This window comes from Canis aureus, chromosome 24 (genome assembly GCF_053574225.1).
Source record: "Canis aureus isolate CA01 chromosome 24, VMU_Caureus_v.1.0, whole genome shotgun sequence".
Lineage (NCBI taxonomy): Eukaryota > Metazoa > Chordata > Mammalia > Carnivora > Canidae > Canis > Canis aureus.
The window spans coordinates 38885384-38910830 of NC_135634.1; the positions used below are offsets into that span (position 1 = coordinate 38885384).

At 39.0% G+C, this 25447-nt stretch overlaps 1 protein-coding gene and 1 long non-coding RNA gene across 9 annotated transcripts in view; one reads left to right on the forward strand and one right to left on the reverse strand.

Moving 5' to 3' along the window:
* CUL3 (cullin 3) overlaps positions 1–16210 on the reverse strand; it is an 87335-nt gene extending 71125 nt beyond the window's left edge. The window contains exon 1 of one of the 4 annotated variants that reach the window (XM_077868980.1): positions 16070–16210. In XM_077868980.1, the coding sequence (XP_077725106.1) occupies positions 16070–16135 (66 nt within the window). In that variant the 5' untranslated portion in view covers positions 16136–16210. Of the gene's footprint in view, positions 1–15082; positions 15103–15283; positions 15371–16069 lie in introns of those variants that run through there. The other 3 variants (XM_077868982.1, XM_077868979.1, XM_077868981.1) reach the window with 3 other exon arrangements.
* The window catches only part of LOC144296108 (uncharacterized), a 63571-nt gene continuing 53236 nt past the window's right edge, over positions 15113–25447 (forward strand). Inside the window, exon 1 of one of the 5 annotated variants that reach the window (XR_013363258.1) lies at positions 15113–15491. This is a non-coding gene — a long non-coding RNA (uncharacterized LOC144296108). Of the gene's footprint in view, positions 15492–16933; positions 16972–25447 lie in introns of those variants that run through there. The other 4 variants (XR_013363260.1, XR_013363256.1, XR_013363245.1 and 1 more) reach the window with 4 other exon arrangements.

Here is a 25447-nt window from a genome sequence, read left to right on the forward strand (position 1 = left end):
AGTACTTCATATACGTGCAATATGGTTTTAGTCTGCTGGCAGCACATGCAGGGGTTATAAAAAAGCAGACTAAGACACCATCTCTTGACATTAAACAATGAACATATAAAGCAGAACATTCAAAACAATTCCAGAGAAAGACCAAAGTTAATGTGGACTATCAACTCCAGAGTAACTATATTACTAATAGTTGAGCAAAACTTCAAATGATCTCTTCAGGCTCTATAAAATAAGATCCCATGAAAGCTGGAAAATGTACAATAAGATCCCTACCCATCACGAATTACTTAATAGAAACTAAAGAATTTTAAAAACATAAACCAAGAGATTTCGAATACTGTAGAAATAACCTTAACATTATAATAAATCATTTCTCACATATATAAATCAAGAGTTGTTTTATAATCCAAGATTCTACGGAGTATTTTCCTCAGTACTCATGCTATATAGGGCAGGGCAGATATGGAGCCACAGGACAGCAATGTTTAGGCATAAAAATTTTCAAGTAAATGAAAAAATAGACCCAGAGACATTAAATGATTTACCCCAAATCTCAGAGCAGAGACTAGAATTTATACATCCCCAAATCTAGTCCAAACTGCTGGACTCACATTACATTCTGCTAATACGGTATAGTAATATCACAGTGTGAGTCTCTGATTATCATGTGGTATATACTAGTAGAGAATATAAGTTTTGCTGTCCAGAAGGCATGGGTTTGTGTCATGGCTTTGCTAATTTAAAAGGCCATGTGACCTTGGGCAAATTTAACTCTTCAAAATCTTCATTTCCTCTCTTGTAAAGTAGGTTTAATAACAGTATCTATCTCAAAGGACTATCACGAAGATTAAGTAAGAATGTCAGAATTTAGCCCAGCCCAGGGCACAGTACAATCCCTCACATGCCGACTAATGAAAAGTGTCCAATGAAAGACTCTCTTAAACTGTCATCAATGGGCATCAACTGTCAGAAGGAAAAAAATAACTTTTCAAGCTTAATAAACAAACAGATGCGAGATAAAAACAAGAGTACGAAAGAGTACAAGTAGGCTAAATGCAAGTCAGTATAATGTAGCCTTCTTTTAGAAACACAATTCCCTACTTCCTATCTCGTATTCTTCCAGTGCCATTTAAAACATTTTAATCCCCAGAGTCCCGTCCTTGGCTCTTTTCACTTTACACTGGGTCACTATGCATTTCCATCATTGTCATGGTTACAATTACTACCCACACATCTGAAGTTCTAAAATTTACAAGACACCAGATTAGCAAGAGATTCTGGAGCCTCTAAAACTGTACACAAAATTTTGCAAATATAATGTGTGCATTTTTTTTTCCTGGATGAGGATTCCTGTGCTTTTATCAGATTTCCCAAGAACTTTGGCCCACATCTCTAAGAATAAATTATTGACTTATATGCTAATTGCTCCCAAATCTGTATGGCCTGCCCAGATATTCCCCCAAAGTCTAAAACTACTTTATTCAACTGCCTGCTGGACACATCTCAAAATGCTCTAGATACAGATCAAATTTATCAAGTCCAAAATCCCCACTAAAGTGATCCTCAAAACACACACATAACTTGCTTCTGTATTCTCTAATTCACAAGCCACCTAGTTATACATGCTAGAATCATATGCTCTAACTTTTCATCTCTCGTCCCCTTTTCATTCAATCATCAAGTGCTAACATAAGCCCAAAATAGTTCTCAAATATGCTCCCATTCTTTCACCTTACATACTCTTGTCCTAAAACTTGCATCAAGATCACCATGACAGCCTTCCAACTATCATGAACTCCAATAACCTCTATGAATCTATCTTTCTCAGAATCACCATTTAAAAAACAAACTCAAGCATCACAGGCATGTTTAAAATCTAGCTCTCATTAAGAACAGGGGTGGAAGGATGTACTTTAAAAAAGTGTACTCTAATACTATTTAAAATCTAGTCTATGCCTACTTCTCTCGCTTTACTCACTACTACCTTACATTTATTCCTTGATAACATTAAATCAATGGTTATTCTCAATCCAGTGACATACCTCCCCCTCATTCACCACCCTCCCACATCATCTTAAAGCCTCCCCACCCCCTGCCTCTGCTCTTCTTTATTCAATTCTTTACATAACCTCTGAACACAACTCAGATGTCCTATCTCCCAGGAATCCTTCCCTGACCTCCTCAAGCAAAGTGAACTCCTTCTTAGTTCTTTTTTTTAAAAGAGATTTTATTTTACTTATTCATGAGAGACACACACAGAGAGAGGCAGAGACACAGGCAGAGGGAGAAGCAGGCTCCATTCAGGGAGCCCGACGTGAGACCCGATCCCGGGACTCCAAGATCACTCACTGGGCCAGAGGCAGGCACTAAACCGTGGAGCCACCCGGAGATCCCACTCCTTCTTAGTTCTTTGATAATACCCAAGACATATCTATCACTATACTTCATGTTGATTCATAATTATCTGTGCATGTTTTTCCTCCACTAGATTATGAGCTACTTAAGGGGTTATGCATTTTCCTTCAATGCTATTTAGATAGCCATAAACAAATGTCTGGTGAATACTGTTTTACCTATATTATACTAATGCAATTTTGAACCTTTGAATTAGTAAGCACAAAGATATGGAAAAATATTTCAATGTGCTTATTATCCACAGCGATTAATGTAATTTTAAAATAATCAAATGTCCTTTTCAAATAAAATATAATGTGCGAACAACAGACTCCTAAATTTCACTTATCATGGAGTATTTTCAGTTTTTCACATTCACTTAACTGCTTATTCATTAATTGTATTAGTAAATGATAACTAGGAGGAAAAATCATAATAAAAAAGGTCCTTCAGGAGAGGATTCACAAGCTACAATCTTTCCCTAAATCAAGCAAGTCCAAAAACAATATGCCAAAGGAAATGGGCTTCAAGTGCAGATTCTTACATATGCATGTTTTGGTATCAAGTGAACGTGTCAGTAACAGTGGCAAAATAGTTATGTTACTGATGAACTTTAATTTCTCACTCATCTTTGGTACAGAATATAACCATTAACTGTCAATGAAAATTAAAAGATGGGCAGCCCCGGTGGCTCAGCGGTTTAGCGCCACCTTCAGCCTAGGGTATGATCCTGGAGACCCGGGATCAAGTCCCACGTTAGGCTCCTGCATGGAGCCTGTGTCTCTGCCTCTCTGTTTCTCATGAATAAATAAATAAAATCTGTAAATAAATTTAAAAAAAGAACTAAATGTTAAGCCTTAATCTCATCAATATGCTAACCGCAAAAACATCAGTCTATACTTCTCTAGAGCCATAAAACTTATAGGCCTTTAAGACTGTGTCTTTAAAAAAAAAAAAAAAAAAAAAACCGATAACATTCTTTAAAAGTAATATTCTAAATTATTCACACAGGATTTTAAACTCATTGATGAACCAGATTTCCTTAGGTTCCATTAACTGCAAATACACTCAGGAAGGAATTTGTTTATAATGCTGCAGAACAAGAACATAATAAAATGCACACATACAAACATTTAATGTTTGCTAATTATTAGGCATAAGAGGTATTCTGCTCCAAGTTCAAGTTATAAAGTGATCAGCAAGGACAGTAAACTCATTTAGTAAGAAAAGAAACAAAAACTCTTTTTAAAGGAAAGGTATAATTAAACATTCTTAAATGCTTATGGTTTAATGAGACTTTTAAAAACCAAATCGAGACTTTATTTTTAAAACTGACCTCCACTCTCTTGCCTCTTCCTAATCCAGGGTTACAATTTCCTCACTAGTAAGTATCAATAACAAAAATAACCCTACAGTCTTAATTTTCTTTCACAAACATCTTTGATTATTCATCTACACTATTTCAAACGATATAAAAACCACCTTTAAAATGCCTGAATTTGAAAGGATGACAGTCTATACTTACACATCTTGAAGGATCTGTAATAATCAAGAGTTGAAGTAATTAAAACTAAAATGAAGAGAACTGTATTCTTCACATTCACTATATACAAAGCACAAGAAGTCTTTAGTCTCCTGTGAATAATTTTCGCAACAAGAAATTTAGAACAGGGTGGGTGGGGAAAAAGGGTGAGAATTTGAAATTCCAAGCAATTCAGAATGACACAGCTAGAAAAAAAATAAACAAGGAAAAATGCTTGATTTTAATTTTGAGCTTTAGCCTCAAAAGAAAGTTGCTCTGGTACAAATATCTGAGGAATGGCAGTTTTCTAGTCAGACACACTAAATCATAAATTATGTAAGGACGCTCCCTCCCAGATTACACACACCTCAGAGTAATATAAAGTCTCTCTTCTCTTCCTTTATTTTATTGTACCCTTTATAATACATGGCACAATGCCTTTCAAAAAAATATGATTTGAATGTGGTCCAGTTACAATTAATTATGATGATGAATCTTATTTGATGACCAACAACTACATAATGATGTATGACACCTGCAAGCATCCCATTTATCCATCAATCTTTAACCAGCCTCAACCATCAAAAATATAACCAAAGACCCAAGTGCTAAGGAAAACAGTACAATGGGATACATTCAAACTTTGGACAAGTTATTTAATTTTCCAGAATTTATTTTCCTCACATGCTCGTGGCAGTAGAATTGGAAGATGATGTACTGTGTGGTAATTAACAAAGTTTGTGAAAACATCTGGCACACAGCACTTGTTCAGTAAGTTCGTTTCTTTACTATACAAAATTGACATAGAGCCTTACTTAATGACTTAACCGGAATGTAAAGTTGAGACTGATGTTTGTTCAAATGGTTACTCTGTGGTTACAGTTGACATCAGATGGGCACAGAACTGTGCTGCCAAAAGTAATAAAACTGATGTCAAGGGAGCAGAGAAAAAGATTATCAATTAGAAAAGCACAAGAGCCTGAGACAATTCTGTGAAATCACAAACCAAGTCTGATCTATGTTTATTTGGGCTCTTAGTATCACTAGGGATCAGAAATGTTTATAATGAGAAAGCTAAATCATCAATGGAGGGTTCAATTATAATCTGCATTTTAGTCCTCAGCATGAGTAGGCTGATTGAAAATCAATTTGAAAATTTGGAACAATTTATTTTTTCAAATACCAAAGATCAAACTTACAGATTAGCCTATTAAAGTCCATGGAAGTCACAACTCACTTGAGTACAGACAATGTATTTCAAATATACCTCTATGAATGACTTTTGCGTATATGACAAAAGATATGTGTGACATTTCATGGTCTGGTAATCACCATAAGATGCAATTTTAAGTATTCCCACTGAAACAAGAAGTTTGTCACTGTTCTACTACTGATGTTGTTTTCACTAATGAGAAAAGAGAGACTACCATCTAGGCACCGTGAAACACATTTATCTGGAGAATACAAAATTCATCTTGACCAGAAATCTTCAAACATTATAATTAGAGACATTCACTATAAAGAAAATTGCTTATACTTTATATCTAAGTGCATGTTTGCAGGTTTCCATCCTACAATCTAAAATTATTAATTCTAATGAAAAGTGACAGTATTTTCTTCTCTTTAGTTTAGGTAATGTGTTTTTTTTGTGAAATGGGTAAGCCCTGTTTTTCTAAAACTATGGTAATGTGTGTAAAAAGCTCTACAAATTGTAAATTACACTGGAATCAGCTACACACAATCCAAAGAGGAAAAAAAACATGTGAAAAAGTATAAACTACCAGTTAGCTTTGTCTTTGAGTGACTAACTGTAACCAAATGTGATGTGATAGCAAAAGCCCAGGATACGAAATTGCAAAAAGCTGGTATCAAATCTCAAAATTTCTCTAAAACTACCAACTCATACAAAAGTATACAAAAACATAGCTAATTTCCCACTACTTGTACTATTTGACCATCATCACTGAAATCAACCATTCTTATTTTAAACAAAGTCCTAAATCCAAAAGAGAGGTAGGTGACTTTTGCAACACCACACAAAATATTTTGCCACAAAAGAACATACCAACATTCCATTCCTAGACTTATGTATACATACATACACCTACGTAACTGAAATTTTTAGAGTTAGAATGAGCCTAAGATAAAAATTAAAATCTCATTTTACTAATGAGGAAACTGAGGCTAAGTGGCTTAACAGGATCATATAGCTAATTAGAGCAATGAAGAAATCCAAGTGTCCTAAACTAGGAGTCCTCCCACTAACCCCAAATCACCTGGGTGCTTAGTATTAAGGCATCTTTTTATAATTGAATAGATCGATGTTAACACTGAATTATTATGGCTAGATGCTTGTTTCAGTTCGGACTAGAGAAAAGAGCCTTTAACTTAAATCAGGTTTCTAGTCATGGTTCTTCCATAAATTCAAGTCGTGAGTAAATCATCCTCTCTAGTCCTCCCTTTCTTCATCTATTAGGACTGGAACAGCTTCTCTCTAAAATCCCTTTTAGCTTTTAAAAATTAAAATATGAATACAAACAGGAGCAAATAAATTGTTTATTTGGCTAGGGATAGTGTTAAAAAAAACCCACTTCTTTCATGTCTCATTTGCATATGCCATAAGGAAAAGTGAATTAAAGTATCTGATCTTTGTGCTTCAAAATTTGTTTTACTGTTTAATGTATTTCTTAATATGTTCTCAAAGGCAAAAATTAAAGATTAAAGTATTTTAACTTCACATACTTTAAAAACATATACTTAAAAAAATAAATTTCTGGGACACCTTGGTGGCTCAGGGGGTTAAGCATCTGCCTTCAGCTCAGGTCCTGATCCCCAGGGTCCTGGGATGAATGAAGCCTCACATGAGGATCCCTGTTCAGTAGAAGTCTACTTCTCTAGCTGCCCCTCCCCCACCTCCTGTTGTGCTCTATCAAAAAAAAAAAAGATAAATTTCTATTAACTGAAAAAGTTAGAAATGTGCTATCAGCCTTATAGCTTAAAAAGAAAAGCATTAACTCACAAATATGTCAGCTACTGCCTTTCTCATAGGTTTTGACTTTGCTTTATTCAAGCCAATTCACACTAGCATAGAGCAATTTATATACTCAAATTTTACTGAATATATACTTTTATTGATTCGAAGTTCTTACTTTTATTCTCTTATGAGAGGTGCATTTACTTGAATCTAGCGAGACTTGCACTTGCAAAAGCTTCTTCCAAGGGCCAAAAACTAATTTTCAATTCTTTGTATAAAGAGTACTGCATTGTATAAGCCTGGATCTGCCTGTGGCTAATAATTTGAACAGCAATCTTAGAATTAATTTTCTAATATATTCCTCTTAAGAAAGTAAATGTTTCAGAATCTAGCAAATGCTTAACAGAATACAACTAGGCAGTGTAGTGTGGTGTAGTGGAAAGAACATGAATTTTTGAATCAAACCACCTGGGATCTAAATTCCAGCTTTGCCCTTTCTTAGGTAGACATGTAATATTATACACACCTTACTAGGTCTCTCTGAGCCTTAGATTTAAAACAGTAACAACATCTAAAGGTTCTAAGGATTTGAGATAATTATATTTCCAAGCACCTAAAACACAACCTAACATAAGGTAGACATTCAACAAGTTGTAGGTTACTAATCTCATAAAGCAATTTCTCATACTATCTAAAAATTGTAAAGGAAGAAGGAAAAAGAATGTATCATGATTACTTTCAAGAGGATAGGGAAAACAGATGAGGCTAAGGGGTTGCTCAGTTAAGAGTTGCTTCAGATAAGAATGACATGCAATCATGTTAAAGAATACCTCCTAGCAATGAGGCCTTGCTTTTATAGAAAAAATAACTCTAAAGAAGCTTGTATTTTCTTAAAGTAGGCAAAGATATTCCTTTGAGGTCTCTATTCTTTTGTTTAGCAGTAACCTTTTCTCATTTAAAGAGTAAATTTAGGTCCATCCCTTTCCTCAATGATTACAAGTAGTGAAAGAATGAAAAGTCAAATTAGGAAGTTTTACTTCCACTACATTTTCAACCTCAAACTGACTTAAAAAAATAAAGGAATGCCTTCTAGTAGCAAAAGCTCTGAATTACGGGTTAAGTCAGCTAAAGGATCCGTTCTCAATTTATATTAATTATCTCAACTTGGGCAAGTAGGACTCTCCTTGACTTTAAAAGGACTGGATTAATGATTAGTGATTTTTAAAGCAGTGGTTAATAGAACTTTTCCAAATTGAAGTCTTTTATACAAATGGCAATTTACAGACAGCTTTAAATAACAAGAGGAGATTTTTGAAGATACACCTACTCCACTCCTCCTATGCCTCCTGGGTCCTGGAGATTATGAGTTTGGGAAGGACTGGCCCACATGAAAAGCATCACGCTTTTAGTTGAAAATTCTGACTTTACAATCAGAAAATTTTTTCAAGTATCTGTGATGCCCATTCATTAGAAAGCACTTTATGACATTTCTTTTAACTGCCACAACTAATGTCTGAGAAATATTGCTACAGTTCTCATCTTAAAGATGAGAAAACAGAATAATTTATTAGTCCACTCATTCAACATTGTTGGATACTACTGTGCTGCACTGAAAAAAAAAAAAAAAAAAAAAAAAACCAATACAAAAAGACTTGATGCTTCCTCTAAAGAAAATCACATTTTAATAAAGGAGATGCAGACTTTTGGATATGAAAAAATATAATATGGTAGTTACTATGACAAGGAAGACAGGAAAAGAATGTCTTCCTTCTCTGAGACCTGAGGGAAGGCAGTGAGAATGAGTAAAGATACAGGTTAAAGGCTATAATTGAAAGGAAAGAAAGCTGAAGGAACTTATACAAGATAACATTAGTTTTCACAGTGAAGGAGTAGTTAAGTTTCTGGAAGAAGACAGATAAGAGAATTCTCAATAAAGAGCTTAAGGGCAATGATTAAAGTTTGGAATAGCTCACACAGGAAAAGGGAGAGGGAGCTTACCAGGGACACACACACACAAAACTGCCCAGAGGCCCGGGAGTCCAGCTTAGATAACCACTATCTTCCAATTTTCCCCAGGAGTGCACAACAGCCTAAAAAGTATAAGCAGTGAAGGCAGATGGGTGGAATGATCCAAGATACTTTGCACTATTTCTGGCCCTGCTCTGGGGAAGTAGTAAGAAAAAAGAGGCAACTAGTAACAGGCACCATGGCTGGAAAGAATGAAAGGGGTCTTCTTGAGATCTAAGAGCACATTAATATAAGAAGGAAACAAGCAACAAGTAGGATAGAATAATTAAATAGTTAACTGCAATTTATTTACAACACCTACTTTCCACCAGGCACCATTCTAAGACCTTTACAGGTATTAACTATTTTTATGAAGTAGGTGCTATGGTTTTCTCCTTCTTACAAAAGAAACAGGTCAAATGATTTGCTCACTTATTATATCTAATAAATGGAGAAGCTAGGACAGAATGCAATACTGGGAGTTTAAGGTTTCTGAAGCGATGGAATGACAAGTTCTAAGACAGTGAAGACCACTGTAATAGGAAGAGGCCAGGTCTGTTTGATCATCCTCATTTATCTAGTGCCTAACCTCCAGTAGAACACGTAATAAACGGATTTTAAATTGAATAAATGAACGATTATGCCACACATAGTGAATAAAATTAAGATCTGAACTGGAAAGAATGTCTGTGAGGAAGTTATTAAAGTCTTCACTGATCGAAGGAACATGTACCAGAAGTTAGGAAACAATCACAGGGAGTGCACAAAGGAGTACTTCGCAAGGGCCTGAGCCACAAAAGAGGATGATGGATGTGGTAATAAATGGTAGCTGGGCCCAATGATTCAAGATTACAAGGAAATAGACACCTCAATTTAAGAAGATAAGCCTGTATTCTCAGACACAGCCAGATTTCAGATGAAAAGGCAAAGAATTTTGAGAATAGCCTGAAGAGACAGAAGAGTAGATCCACAATGAAAGTAGATCAGAATGAACAGTTGAATAGGCTAGGAAGAACGAATTATGGTGGAGGGAGTAAAACATGGAGCAGAGCTAGTTAACAGAGAAGACTGGGCCACAGGTTTAGTCTGAAACTCAAGCCAAGATTATTGCCAATGTATCATACTATCTTTACTTTCAAGTCGTTATTGTTTCAGGGGACTAGGCCAACTTCAAATCATTAATGACTGACTACATCTTAAGACTTTACTTACAACAGTTCAAACATTTCAGACTAGTACTTGCATTGACTTACCCAATTAATCAATTACTATGGTTTGGCTTAAGGGACTAGTTTCTCATTTAATCATTCACTAACCACCTACACTGTGTCTGACACTACGGTGTTTTGTAGTTCAAAAGGGTGTCTGTTATAAGCTTTGGGCAGGGACCACATTCTAGTCCAAGAGTGAAACAAACCAAGGGAATGGATGAGAAAGGGAGGATGTGAAGAACACATCAAATGAAGGCTTATTTCTTCAGTAAAGTTACCCAAGAAGTAACATACCTACTCCAACGATTAAGTGAGAATCATTACTTGGAACTTTTTTTAAATCTACCCCCAAGAGACAGCAGCATTCTTCTCAAGTGCTCCAGTGGCACCAAACCTGCATCCTTTGAGACTTAGTGTGGTTCAAATTGGACCGGCAGGCTTTTCAAAATGAAAAACAGTACCAAAAAATGGCAGCATCACTAAAACAAGCATATGGTATTACAATACAACTACCTGCAAAAATAACACTCAATTTTAACATTTACATCGTGGCATAATGGCTAAATAGTGGTTATTAACCATAGCCATGTGCTAGGTAGTGTTCTAATGCTTTATCTCACAACAACCCTATAAGGTACATCCTACTAGTAGTTTCATTTCAGAGGATGAAAATGAAGCTAGAAGGGGTTAAGTAACTTGTTAAAAATGATGCAGTGAAAAAAAAAGGTGGAAATGACATTCAAAATCTGGCAGTCCAAAGCCCACACTCTATTACACTCTCAGTCTATTTTTTAGTCATACTCCTAACACAGACGTTGAATACGCTAAAGGAAAATTAAAGGAAAATTCCCCTACGGACTATCCATAGTTTTATTCTAATGAGTAGTCAAAGAAATACAAACTAAAGCATTAAAGTACTATTTTTTTCACCTATGAAAAATAAAGATATAAAATGTTGGCTAAAATACTGCTATATAATAGAAACACAGCGATACAACCTTGACAGGTATAATTAATTCTGAGGAACATTCACTTTAGAGCCAGATTAGGATCCTAGTCCTGCCACTTACAAGTAGTGTCCTGAAGCAAATTTCTTAGGTTCTCAAGGCTTCCTCTGTAAAATAGATGTTAGTGGCAGTACTAGAGTTGTGCAAATGAATTGAATTTATACATGCAAAACACAAAGAACAGTGTGTGTGGCACAAGATAAGCATTCACTGAGTGTTAGCTATTATTATTACTACCTTTCTGAAGGTCAGTTTGGCAATATATATCAATTTTGTTTGGCATAGTAACTCCATAATCATGGATAGACTCAAATATTTATGTGCCTAAATAATCACAATTTTATTATCTATAAATATGAATTAACTGGAATCAACCAAAACACTTGGCAACAGGGAAATGGTTAAGCAAACTGAGGTACCATAAAGTACTAGTCTTTACAAATCATATTCTTCATACATTTAACATGAGAATACCATATTTTTAAAAAATAGTTTTTAAAATAATGTAGTACCTCAATTTTATTGGGTGCTCACAAGTATACAATACAAAGATTAAAAGAAAACACATCAAAATGTAAATGTTGCTTATTCCCAAGCAGTAGGGTTAAGAGGTGATTTTTATTTCTTTATTTATAAATTTAGATACTTAAGTTTTTTACCATGAATATCCATCACTTTTATAATTAGAAAATCTACTAAAATGAATTCATTGCTTTGACAGATTATAACTTAATAGTTTTCACAATACACTGACAGACATTAATTGCAAGTCCTATTATACCTCAGTGATTTGTGCTTACTAGTAACACCTTTACTTTTTTACTGTATTTTTGAATAAACGAGATCTATTTTCAGAGTTGCATTTGAAACAACGAACTGTCCAGTAACTTTTACAAAAATTTAACAAAACTGCTAACAAATATCAGATACTTTTCAATGAAAATAACAGCAAAAAATTATCTGATGGGAGCAATTTAAAATACAAAGTCTTAATTATATTATCTTCATGAACTAGAGAAATGCTGTTATTACTTAGCTAAATTTAATGAATGAATGATGTACAAATAAAGCTTTCTCCATCTTGTCTCAATGAACTAATCTTATTTAAAAGGCCAAATTCTACAATATACCCTATACTTTAAAATAGTTTCAAATTCAATACTGGAACTAATCATTTTCCAGGCTCCTCTGAAGTATCTAGGAAGATAATGCAAAATACAAATGCCTTATAGGTAACTACTTTACGCTTTTGTTTTTTAACTTCTAAAGCTGAAAACATACTAACAGCTACAACATAACTGGATGTCCTGAAACTACTAAACAAATCAGTCTAAGTGTAAACAACGCTTTAACGAATCTTTTATAACTTACTCCATAGTTTCTGTATGCTAGAGAATGGTAAGTAAATATAGTTAATTCCCCACCCTGTTTGATTTCCAGGACTATTATTCAGCTTTCCTGTATATAGTCCAGGTAATCCTAGGCAACTGTTACTTTCTCCAAGGAAATCTATTATGAAGATCAAAGCTGTTTTTTCCCAAATCTAGCAAATTTTACCACAGCTAGGAAAAACAAAATTAAGTGTCCCCAATTACCATTAAACTCTTGTGTTCTTAAGTACATCACAAATGATCTTAAAATTCATCTCCTTCTATTGTCATCCACTCTGTGGTTTCCCTCTAACAATAACCTCTACATGACTCACTGTCCATGCTACACAGGTAGAGCTCCAAGAAGCCAATCTAGGATTATGGAGTGGACATCACAACCAGAGATTCTTCATCATGACTATGCTCTATAATAACTGAAACCACTTCCAGATCACACACTTCTAAAGACCATCACTTTCATAATATGACTTCTAAACTCTGAAGGCTAAGTCAAGAAGGGACTATCAGAAGAGAGAGGAGCATTTTCATTCAAATATATCCCCTCCAATCCAATCAAGTTTTTTCAAGCCCATGTGGACAAAACCCATGTGGAAAGTACAGATGGAGAGGAATGGCTTTTCGAAGATAAAGGACAAAAGGTTCACCTGACAGCAACTAATTCTACATAGCAGAACAAAAGAAAAGCTCAGGAGTGAGACATTCAACAACAGCAAGGAAAGAAGAGCAGAAACTTCTTGGGGCAGCACTCTGATCCAAATCCATATAGCTTCCAAGAGTTTCGCAACTACAGCCTCCTTCCTTAAAAAAAAAATTTTGCCCCTTGCTGTTAATTTTGGGTACCAAAAAAAAAAAAGTGAAATGACATATTTTGTGCAGTGTAGGAAAGCTTTCAGGCTGGGATAAACTTTAACTCCATCAACAATTTATGAATCCATAAAGTCCTCACTGTTTTCCATCTTAAAAAGAACTAATTTCTCTTAAAATCTTACGAAAAGTTCTACTTAAAATGCAAATTGTAGATAAAACTGTGGTATGGCATAACTTACTCTTGGGAACAATAATGAAGGAACACTTAAAATATGTACTCAAAACACTAAAAAGAACCTGATTTTACTGATGGGTCTGTATCTGGAATATGCTTACACATCTTATAGAATAGCCTGTGAGTTCACTTACCACTCTGTTTTGCAATGAAAACAAAACAATCTCAAAACATATTTTTACACTTTTTACACGTCGATTTTATAAAACAGAATCCTGAAATGAGCACCTGAGACCTTTGGTTAAACTATAATTTTCTTAAACTACAGTACCTACAATGCATGTCCAAAGATTAATACAAAATACTATATAGCTATAAATATTGTACATCTGTACCACATACAAACGCTATTTTTTCTTTATGGAACAGTATGCATTTACTACTAGAAGACTGCTAACCTGTAAGAAAAGAGAAATTTTGAAGGTCTATAAGGACTCATTTACCAAAGGGTAAGTCGGTGAAATATCATACCACTGAGGCATTTATCCAAGAAACTGTAACTTAGAAGTTTATAAATCAAAAAAAAATCTAGGTTCTTTTCAGTAGAAAGTTGTTACGAATATTATAAATCATGAAACATTGAAAAACTATGCTTTTAAAAATTAGCAGGTACTAAACTACTGAGTATCAAACAGTAGTCATTTATAAACTTCAATAAAGAATATTAGAAAATCTTAGATGGCAACAAGTTGTGGACAGAAAAGATCCAAATTAGCTCACAATCATTAACACAACTAAAAAAAAAAAAAAAAAAAAAATCAGTTTCAGGACTATGTGCTAACCTATCATATACTATACTCTTTTGCTAAAGGAATCATGAAATTCTTTCCTGCCTCTCCCAATAATAAATACAACATCCAGAAAGAAGGGATCTTTAGTCTTCAAGCTGTATTGACTTACTCCAAGCTCCTAGAACAGTGCCTGGCACACAGTACTCAGTCTTCATTAAACGAATGAGGGAATGAAGACCAGGTAGGAAGAGGTAAACCTAAATGGACGAAAAAGCTAATCACGCTTAAAGGTACAACTGGTTAATCGCAATATTAACAAAAGTGAGTTCATGTCAAATGTGAGCTATGCCGCATTATAGTAGTAAGTTTGAGTTAGAAGAACTCAGACTTCAAGAATAGCAAATTTTTCCTAGAAAACTTGTTATACAGAAAACTATTTGAAACTCTTAATAATTCGAAATCCTGCTAAACATGTTCACAACTGCTTTAGTAGCAAAACTAACATTACTCAAAAATTCCTAAGCCCAGCTCACTTCACTGTTAAGAGAAAACATGCTGACAGACTTCATTAGTTCTCTTCTGCATTAGTGTCTTCCCTCACTGCAAATCACACTTCAGAAAAAAGCAAGCCTTCCCACAGTGAATACAAACCCCACCTTTTCCCCCCTTCCCAAAATATGACGTGTGTAGGATTCTAAGACATTCAAGATCTTTCCCCAGTTTTACTGTTGTTTTTTTTTTAAAAAAAACAAAAAAAACAAAACCTTCCGTTCGACTGCTGGTTTGCCTTTCTTGACATATACCTGTTACTGTAGCGACGTGAGGCAAGAACGTCCAGTTTCTGTTACAACAGTACACTTTAATTGCTTGCCATGGGCTATCTGAATCAGGTATGGCATCCCAAGTTACACTCTCTACACTAAATAATGCCAGCGTATGACTCAACGTAACGCTAAAAAAGAAAGTTTCTAAACAGAGCAGCCTTTGCTGTCGCTGAAACCCACAGCGTAGAGCAACTCGGGGCAGTGACGACCCCCTCCTGCTGGGCTTCCACGGCTAAGATCTGGAGAGGCCATTGTCCAGCGTGTGCTCTCTGGCTTCCCCTTGACCCTCCTACAAGTGGCGAGGCCAATTCCTGCACAAGAAGAGTTTGTAAAGTGCTTTTGGACGCCTGTGGATGAAAGAGGCTATAAATACAGCTGACGAGGTTAGGTGCGTGCGTTACTACCGAGCAGTGCAAGGAGCCACGGTCACTGCGTCGGGGGGCGGGTAGGTGGGCGGCCAGCCCCCTTCCTGCGGAGGCACAGGACAGCCCCCTCCACCCCCCGAAAGGTCTGGCGGGCCCTGGTTGAGGCCGGGTTATTTTTGAGACCGCACGTGAAAAGTTCCACACACGCCCCCCCACACACGGAAGACTTCCACAGTCCCCGTCCCCGCGGGTGTGGTGGTCCCGGGGCGCCGGCAGGGAGGGGAGCGCCGGGGGCCGGGCCTACCCCCCGGGAACGTGGGAAGGGGCCGGCCCAGGGGCCCCCGCCGCAGCCGCAGCCGCCGCCCGCCCGCCCGCCGCCGCCGGCCCGAGGCTCCGGGGCGGGTGCGCGGCGCCGGCCTGAGGCGCCGGGGCCCCCGAGCCGCCCGCCCCGTGGCCGGGAAGGCTCGCGCCCCGCGGCCGGCGGCGTGGGGGAGGGGAGGCCGGGCCTGCGGCCTGTTGGGGGAGTTCAGCCCGGGCCTCGCGTGCGGCTCTCCGCCGGGCCCCCCGGCCCCGGGGTCCCAGGCGCCGAGGAGAGACTCACCGGAAAGGCCCGGATCCGCATCTTGGTGTCCTTCCGGCTGCCCGTGCCTTTGCTCAGATTCGACATGGTGCTCGTCCCCTCCCCGGCGGCGGCTTCGGGTCGCACTCCGAGGCGCCGGTGTCACATTTAAGGCGGGCGGGCCGGCGAGGGGCTGCGCTGGGGGGCGGCGGCGGCGGCGGCGGCGCGGCCCCCGGGCTGGGCTGGGGAGCGGGCCGGCCCCTGGGCGGCCGCGGCGGCTCGGGCTCCGGCGGCTCGGGCTCGGGCTCGGGCTCGGGCTCGGGCTCGGGCTGCGGCGGGGCTGGGCTGGGGGGGCTGCGCTGGCGCGGCGCCTCCGCGGGGTCCCCCTCACGCCCGGCTCGGCTCCCTTTATCGCGCTCCTCCGCGATGGCGGCGGCGGCGGCGACGGACAAACATCTCACTGCGCAGGCCGAACGTCCTCCTCCTCCTTCTCCTCCTCCGCCTCGACGAGACGAGATCCGGCCCAGAGGGTGGAGGGGGGAGGAGGGAGGGAGGAGAGCCGGAGAGTGGAGAGATCGGGGGGAGGGGGTGGGAGGACGGGAGGGGGAGGCGGGCGGCCGCGGCGGCGGGGCGGGGACGCCGAGATCTCGCGAGACGAGGGCGAGCGCGCTGCCCCGGGTGGGGCGGGGCGAAGCCTGAGAGCGGGCGGGGTCCGCGGGAGGGGAGGAGGGGAGCGGGGAGTTGGGGGGGTGGGCGTGGCCAGCGGGGCGGGGAGGTTGGGTGAGGGGCGGGGCTGAAGGCGGGAGGAGAAAGCTGCCTTTTGAAAGGGGAGCGTCGGCGCCGCGGAGGTGGTTGCTGATTGGTGGAGCGCGGCGCGGGGTGGGAGGGGTCCCGGTCACGTGGGCGGAGGGGGCGGGGCGAGTCCTGAGAGCCGGAGCGGGACGGTAGTGGGCTGGGCGGGGTTGGGCCGGGGTCGGGGGGGGCGGGGGCGTAGGGGTGCCAGGTGGTTGGCTGCAGTCTTAGAACTGGTTCCTGTGCGAGTTTCTAGGGCATGTGAGCTGGGGGGCGGGGGGGGGGGTGTTTGAGTGGAAGCCAGAAAGTCCAAGGAAGAGTTTGTGCAGGAGTCACCTGCGGCCGTGAGTGCTGTGTGCCCTACGAGGGGCTCCAACGGGGTGCGCGCCCCCGCCCTCGGGATTGAGGGGTGCCGCTCCTCCAGGCCCCTTCCTGGGGGAACCCGGGACTCCAGAGCGTTAAAACCTCTTTCTCATCCTTGAAATAAAATGACAACTCCCTTCATGTAGTATTTTGGCAGGTGGTGAAGAATAGAGCGGTAGGATGATAGGAACCTGCCCTTGACCTGCCGAATCATTTCTGCCATTAACCAAGAGTATTGTCGATTTTGGAAGCCGAAATTACTGTCTTTGATCCCAGGTTGTTGTGATTTTGGAAGTTGTTTTTGTCACTGTAGTCAAGGGGTCTAGTTGGATTCATCCGTTTTGCTCTTTATCTTTTTATTGATTGTGAATTTTACTTCCTGATTTACCTCTTTGCCCAATTGGTATTCTATCTGGACTTCTGACACTGCAAAGAATTATGGGAGTTCCCACTAAAATTTATAATCTCCTTTTAGGTGAGAACCTATTGTTGGGATGGGCACCTACATGTGGAAACTGAGGTTTTGATAGTTTGCTTACTTATTGTGATACTTTTCAATACCTCTTTATTTTTTATTTTTTAATTTTTTTCAATACCTTTTTTAAAGCAAGGATGTTAATACTTTTTTTATAGCATTTGAAAGCTGCGGTTTTATACTCTTTAAGTCAACAGAAATCTACTTTGTTGTGTGATTTGCCCTAAGTTAACTTAATCATGATGACTAAATTTAGGAATGTTGTGCTTTCATCCCCTATTTTGTGGAATGCCCCTTTGTAAATGTATTTTCTTGCTTTGTTTTCTGGTATTTGCTAGTGGAAACTTGAGTTTAAGAAATAAGGATATTGCTTGAAGCAATACCCCTGTAAATACTGAAGCTAAAAATAGGTCATCAAGAACTGGGTTGATAAGATTGGGAAGGGCGCTGATTTAATATAAGATGGTAGGAGTCTTGGATAGGAGGGTATAATCTATATGCAGATTGGACCTTCATTTCCATAATCATTAGGATATAATAACAACGGATGTTTTTCTATTGGTTGCACTGCCTGTGGCCCAATTTCTTTGGATAGAAGACCATAAGTTCTAGAGCCAGCTCTGTCAGTTTACTAGCTGTATTTTGCGTCTTTGTGGGAAAGAGTCTTCATCTGTAAAATGGGGGGAAAAGTAGTATTTCCTTCTTGGGCTACTATGAAATTTAGATGATTAACAGATTTTTAAAAGCCCTGAGAGCAGCGCTCAGCACAGAGTAAGCCACTCAATACCTCTTAGCTATTGTTATCATGGGTAATTAAGACCAAGGGCGTGCTATCTTCCTTCATTCAATTTTTTTTTGAAAGATACTTGTATGCTTTTAAAATGAATCTTGTTTTAAAACGAAGCTGGTCTCCAACACTTGGATTTCACAAGCCAATAAAATACTCCTCAAAAAGCTGGGGAACTAATATAGGGTTGATGACTTTATTTTGACAAGTGAGGGCATTAGAAAGGAATAACTAGCATAGACTAGCCTCATTATCTTATATATATATTTTTACTATAGAAACAAGAGAAGGTAATTTTTGAATAAAGGCCAGTTCTTTAAATTCATTAATTTTGCCTTACGAAGAATAATACAGTTAGCTTATTTTTCTTATTTCATCGTGAACCTGAGAAAATATCATGGGCCAGCATTTAGGAACCTTCTGAATTAAAGCATATTTCCACGTAATTGTGAATCATATAATAACTTTTTAAATTTACAGTATTTGTTTTGTGAACCCAGACTTTTTTCACACGCCTGTTTTGCTCAAGCAAAATTTGGCTGCATCTTCAAAGAATCACCGTCAGTTGCATCTTTTGTTAGGCTTTTAACCACAACAGACCAAGAAAAACTCTTCAAAATGAATTTGCCACTGACATCAAGAAATCTACCAACTTATTTGTTCATTTATGAATTCATTTATTCAAGATCTGTTTATTTACGGCTGCTATATGTCATTCACTAGGGTGAATAAGACAGACGAGACCTGCCATCACTGAGTATATAGTCCTTTTCACATCTCAAAATTTGGAAACCACAGACCCAAGTTGGATTTGGCAACAACTTCCTATACACTGCAGTCCAGAAATCAGAGATTTTCCTTCCTAGAAAATCAGCAATCTCAAAACATATATGAAATATTCTCATAAGCATGAGCTATCCTTCTGTACTGGGTGGTATTCCTTGACTTGCAAGGAAGCAAAGTAGCAAGTGAATTTTCAAAATACTAGTTTTTCTGCCAACTGCCACCTGATCTAGCAAAGAAAGCAGTGCTGAAATAGGAACTCACTAGACGCTGCGTGCCTGCCGGTTGGTATTCTTACTTATGCTGACCATGTCCTGACACAGGAGAACAGTGGCCCCATTTCCATTTATTTGTATGGAACACGTGCAGTCAGAGAAGCCAGGAGGCTGGGTAGGCCAGTACCTTCTCTACATCCCAATCTAAAATGGACAGCACAGGCTGTGAGAAGCCAGCGAAAGAGAATAGCTTCTTCTTGACCATGAGTTTCTAGGTATCCAGGATACCAACCCACTTTAATCACTGTTTCAGACCTGATTTGATTGTGTAGATACTGGTTATTAAAACAGCTGACAGCCTACCAATTCAATTAGAAAGACCCGTTCGATGGTTTTGACTGGACAAAAACTGTTAGGGAAACGTATGTTTTTCAGATTGGAAGGAGAAGATTTATAGATATTATCACTTCTTTGAAAATAAAGGCTAGGTCTTCTACTTTCTTTCTTGTTTCCAGTAGGTGACCAGTAAGTATTGTAGGTTATTAGATTTGCATGTGTTTAGAGTAGTAGCATTCATATGTGTCTTATAAGAGGACATGTTATAGGACTATCCCATTGAGAGTATAACCACAGACACTTACATATATGAAAACTGTAGATTTTCATGTACACTTACATATATGAAAACTGTAGATTTCCATGTACTTTTTCTACTGTGTCCTTACTATTTTCCATACATATATATGCACACATATATATCCATTATCAAAGCAGGAAGTATATAAGATGTGAGAGCATATGAGAAAAGTTACGTCTTGTATTAAAGAAAAAATTTTTAAGATTTTATTTATTTATTCATGAGAGACACACACAAAGAGAGGCAGAGGAAGAAGCAGGCTCCATGCAGGGAGTCTGATGCGGGACTTGATCCCAGGACTCCAGGATCATGCCCCGGGCTGAAGGCAGGCACCAAACCGCTGAGCCACCCAGGCATCCCTAAAGAAAAATCTTAAATGTCTGTTATATCATAAAAACTCATCTCCATTTTTCATCACATTGTCATGCTAAATAAAGTCATCTCACTGGCAGCTTTGGAAGCTTTGTAGTTAGCCTGGACAGTGTTCTGTCTTCTACATTTATCACGAAAGTTAATATTTTGGAATAAAAATATCTATACAGCTAACTGAATTTAACAGAATATAAATTCTCTAAAATTATAGGTATTTCATGCAATTTTGTAATTTTATTTTGAGGAAAAAGAATTTATTTTGAGGAAAAAGAATTTCCTCTTACCGATAGCAGTAACTGTGTCAAGAAACCTCTAGGGGACAATTATGAATATGTATTGCTTTCCTTCATGATGAATGAAGTATATGTTGAATTTTATAACTCATCAGCTCTTCTTTGTGAAGTAAGTTAATTTTGGAGTTGAGATAAAGCACGGTTCCAAAAAGCTATGAAAGTAAATAGTTTAAATTTTATGCTAGATATAGTAATTGTGTGAATTATAAATACAACAGTTAACAGTCAGCAAATGTAATAAAATAGCATTATCTTCAAACTTGCTCAATAAGCTATTTATCTTTAGTTCATAGTTAAATGGTATTCTTTACTGTATCTTGAACTAGTAAAAATCAAAATCTGGCAGAGGTGAAGAATAAACTTTAAGAGACTAAAAAACAAGAAAAAAATTATTTGGGCCAATTTCTAGCTGTATATTAATATAATTAATTAAGTCCTAGAGAGAGGTTGATTTCTGAATCTTCTAGTTTTTGAATGGCTGGTTATTGGGCAGAAGACCCATTGAATGGGTAGTTTTGAGAAAGGGGCAACATGGACACCTTTTTAAAATGAAACCAGCAACTTAAATCTAATCCAGTTGAAAACTTTTTTTTTTTTTAAGATTGTATTTATTCATGAGAGACACAGAGAGAGAAAGCACAGACATAGACAGAGGGAGAAGCAGGCTCCTTGCAGGGAACCTGATGTGGAACTCGATCCCAGGACCCCAGGATCAGGCCCTGAGCCGAAGGAAGACGCTCAACCACTGAGCCACCCAGGCATCCCTGGTTGAAAATCTTTTAAAGCATTTTCATTTATGAGACCTTTAGAAATAGTACTTCTCTACTACTGAAATCCTTGTTGAGGAGTGCCTGTCTTTCCATGAACCTTTATCTTTTGGGAAAAAGTTGCTTTAGGTACTTGGATTGTTAAGACACTTTCGCATTTTTAAAATAAATTATTATTAATTGCATTTGTCCTTTTTCGAGGGGGGGATGCACTTTTATTACCACCCTGATTTCTTGCTTTAAAGGATTCATCCATTGGGGATGGACTTAGTGGGTGGTGGTGTTCACTTCATACTACAGTAGCCACTCCTCCCTACTTCCTAGCTTAGCCTGTGAATGTGTAATGTAGACCCCAGGCAATGAGACCCTCTCTCCCAGCAACTCTTGAGTAGGTGACCTTAGGACACAGGGACAGTTGGTGAGCATGTGGACAGTGGCAGTGGGTGGTGTAGCCTCCTCTTCCTGAATGACTAGCTATCATTCAGCATGACCTGCTCTTCAGCTTTCCAGCGGGCCATGGTTCCTGTTTGTTCTCCAACCCTGGTCTTCCCATCTTCTCTCATTTCTTTATTATCATTATTATGCATTTTTTTAATGTAAGTATAGTTGACACACAACATTACGTTAGTTCCGAGTGTACAATGTAGTGATTCAACAAGTCTACACATTATGCTGTGCTCCATACAAGTGTGCTATCATCTGTCACTATACAATGCAATTTCAATATCATTGACCATATTTCATAAGCTGTGCCTTTTATCCCCATGACTTACTTATTCCACACCTGGAAGCCTGTATTTCCCACACCCCTTCACCCACTTTGCCCATCCCTTACCATCCTCCCCTCTGGCTACCATCAGTTTGTTCTCTGTATTCGTGGGTCTGTTTCTGTTTTTTGTTTGTTTATTCATTTGTTTTTTTTTTTTTTACCACCTTCCCTCATTTCTGTGCAAACATGCCTTCCCCAAATTCCATTTTTTCTTAAAATAGTCAAAATTTGTTTCCGTTGTGTATCAGTCAGGGTCCTGACAGGAAACAGATGGCTCCCTCAAACAGGGAAATTGAGGCGAGTTTAATTCAGGGACTATTTACAGAAGTGCAGGCAGAGTTAGGGCGTGATCAAGGGATGATGAAGCACCTCAGGACTAGTAGCAGTCAAGAACCTTGCAGCACTTCTAAGCTAAAAGGGCTAAGAGAAGTGGCCATCAGATTTGGAGAGAGAATTCTCTCTGTAGTTGTGGTTTGGGACTGCCTAACAGGCTGAGGCTTAGGGGAGAACCCAAGCTAGGCAAAGTAGGGAGACAGCCAAGAGAGAAAATACCCTAGCCTCACTCCCCTCTTTCCCCTGGACTTCTGGCTGGTGGCTTCCATTGGATGAACTTAACCAGAAGCCAGAAGGCAAGGGAGCCCATTGATGGAGCCCATAAAGGTCAATCTTCCCAGACACAAAACTGAATAAAGAAGGGTGGAGAATAGATCTGGAGAGACAAACAAGGAATGTCCATGTAGAGTGCTTGCAAGCAGACTTTTGGTTGATGAAGTAAAGTAGACCTGTACATTAATTTTTTGAAATCCCCTCATATAGTTGTAGAATCTGTGCAATGTAGGAAGTTTACTTGTTGAGGAAATAAATGGAGGCTGATATCCAAAGCAGGTGTCCTGGCAAGTGCTGTCATTACCTGATGGAAAGCGCACCTGTTTCCTTGATCAAAGTTGCCAACTGCCCTCTAAGTTGTGAAGGAATGGGGTTGGATTTCTCTGGGTGGTAGCCAAGGCTCTTTGGGCCTTTTCTAATTCACATGAAAACCATCATATACACTAGCAGTGTCTGTGCATTGCCAATATTTTAAACTGTGAAATAATACAGCTCCATAGGTAGCTGATTCCAGTGCCAGCTCTGAAATCAAACTACCTGGATTCTAATTCGAGTTCTAGAGTGAATCATTTATTCTCATCAGTAAAATTAGGTGAATAGTAGTGCCAACTTCATGAGGCTAGTGTGAGAATCAAATTAAATAATGTAGATAAAGTACTTTGTATAACTCCAGCCACATAGTTTGAATCCAAGAAATATTAGTGATTATTTTATGGTTAATTGCTAATACCATTTTCAAAAAATATTTATTTATTTGAGATAGAGCATGAGTGGAGGAGCAGAGGGAGAAAGAATACCAAGCAGACATAGGGCTGAGCACGGATCCCGATATGGGGCTTGATCTCATGACCCCTAGATCATGACCTGAGCTCAAACCAAGGGTTGACGCTCAGCCGACTGTGCCATCCAGGCACCCTGCTAATACCATTTTTGACTCCTTAGGTTTGATAAATGTCAAACAAGTGTTTACTAGTTTCTGCATTCATGCAGTCACCACAACACTCAGTTTGCTCCATCTAATTTCCAGTGCCCAGACCCATGGCCCCCTATATGGCTACTTCCCTATCATCTGTACCTGGTACAGGGACTTCCATCCTCTCAATTATGTCATTTTCCAATCCCATTCATCTTACCTGCAACTTTTGCTTCTATAGGGCCAATTCACTAGATTTCTCTTCTCTGTGGAGGAAGTTCCTGAGTCATCTATCCTCATAGACTGAGGAGCAGCAAGCCCCCTAAAACCAAATGAAATGAAGCAGCAATGATGGGAATTCTGCTTTGGCTTTCAAATTAGGTCAACATCTCCAACAAGCTTTAAATTACTCAGACACCCTCTCTGTACTTTGATATTTGATTTCACCACAACTCTAGGATGAAAACTTTCAATCTATTATGCTTATTTTAAGGTTTAATAAGGGACTTTTAAAAATAAACACACAAAGCAATGGATCCTATCATTTCTCATGATCTTTCTTACACCGCCTTCTTTCTTACTAAAATACACAAATGATAAACTTTGAATGTATAAATAACATATGGTTCAATTTTTCATTTTGCCTCTGCATTCCCTTTCCCACTGCCATGTTGCTTTTGTCATATACAAGAGGACAGCTAAGTTGGGCCTTACATCATGACGGTGACTGAAAAATAAACACATGGCAAATTAAATTCATCATTAAGATTTTGATCAATGTATGATGCTATATTAGCTGAAAAATTTTTGTCTACTGATAAGAAGGCAGTTCTTTCCATAATTGTATCCAGACTTTTAGAAGCCAAAGAAATGGTCCACGTGTCTCTTATTGGATCAACTCATTCACCCTCAGCTTTTGGTGAATTAACACAAATAGCACCTAAAGTGACACTAACCAGTGATATACGACAGCAAGTGACTGTGGGAAGGAAGAGGGAAGGATTACACATTAACTGAATATAACAACATCACTTTTTAAAACAAGCCAGCAGACCGTCCTCTATATCAATACCTGGCATGTAGTTTGAACTCAAAGATGATTAGCAGTTATCAGATGGTTATATCAAAGCAATCAAGTAGATGAGCATCTGAGGAAATCTATGAAATTAGATGACTATTAACAACTAAAATTATTCATAAAAATAGTGCATCTGAATTAGCTAAATTATTTTTTGCTTCCAGTAACAGAAAACCTAACTCATTGGCATACGCAGTAATCGAATCTATTATCTCATGTGAAAGCAGTCCAGAATTAGTATGGGTTCCAGGCATGGTCCACCAGGGCTCTGGCCCAGCTCTGTGGCAATTCTCACGGCCCTGCCCTAGGACAGGCGAAAGCAGCGGTAGCCCATTATGGGTATTGCTTCACCAGACACAGCAAAGTCCAGACTAGAAGACAAGAGAGACTGACTATCTCTTCTTTAGGGCTTTGTGTTACCAGCTAGGAAACTATTCCCAGAAGCAACTCAGGAGACTCTCTCATGGCTCGCTGGCCAAGACTAAGTTATATGTCTTTTTTAACCCACACAGTGGCAAGGGCAAATGGGCGGAGTTTATACTAATCACTGGGGTAGAATAGATCTTGAGA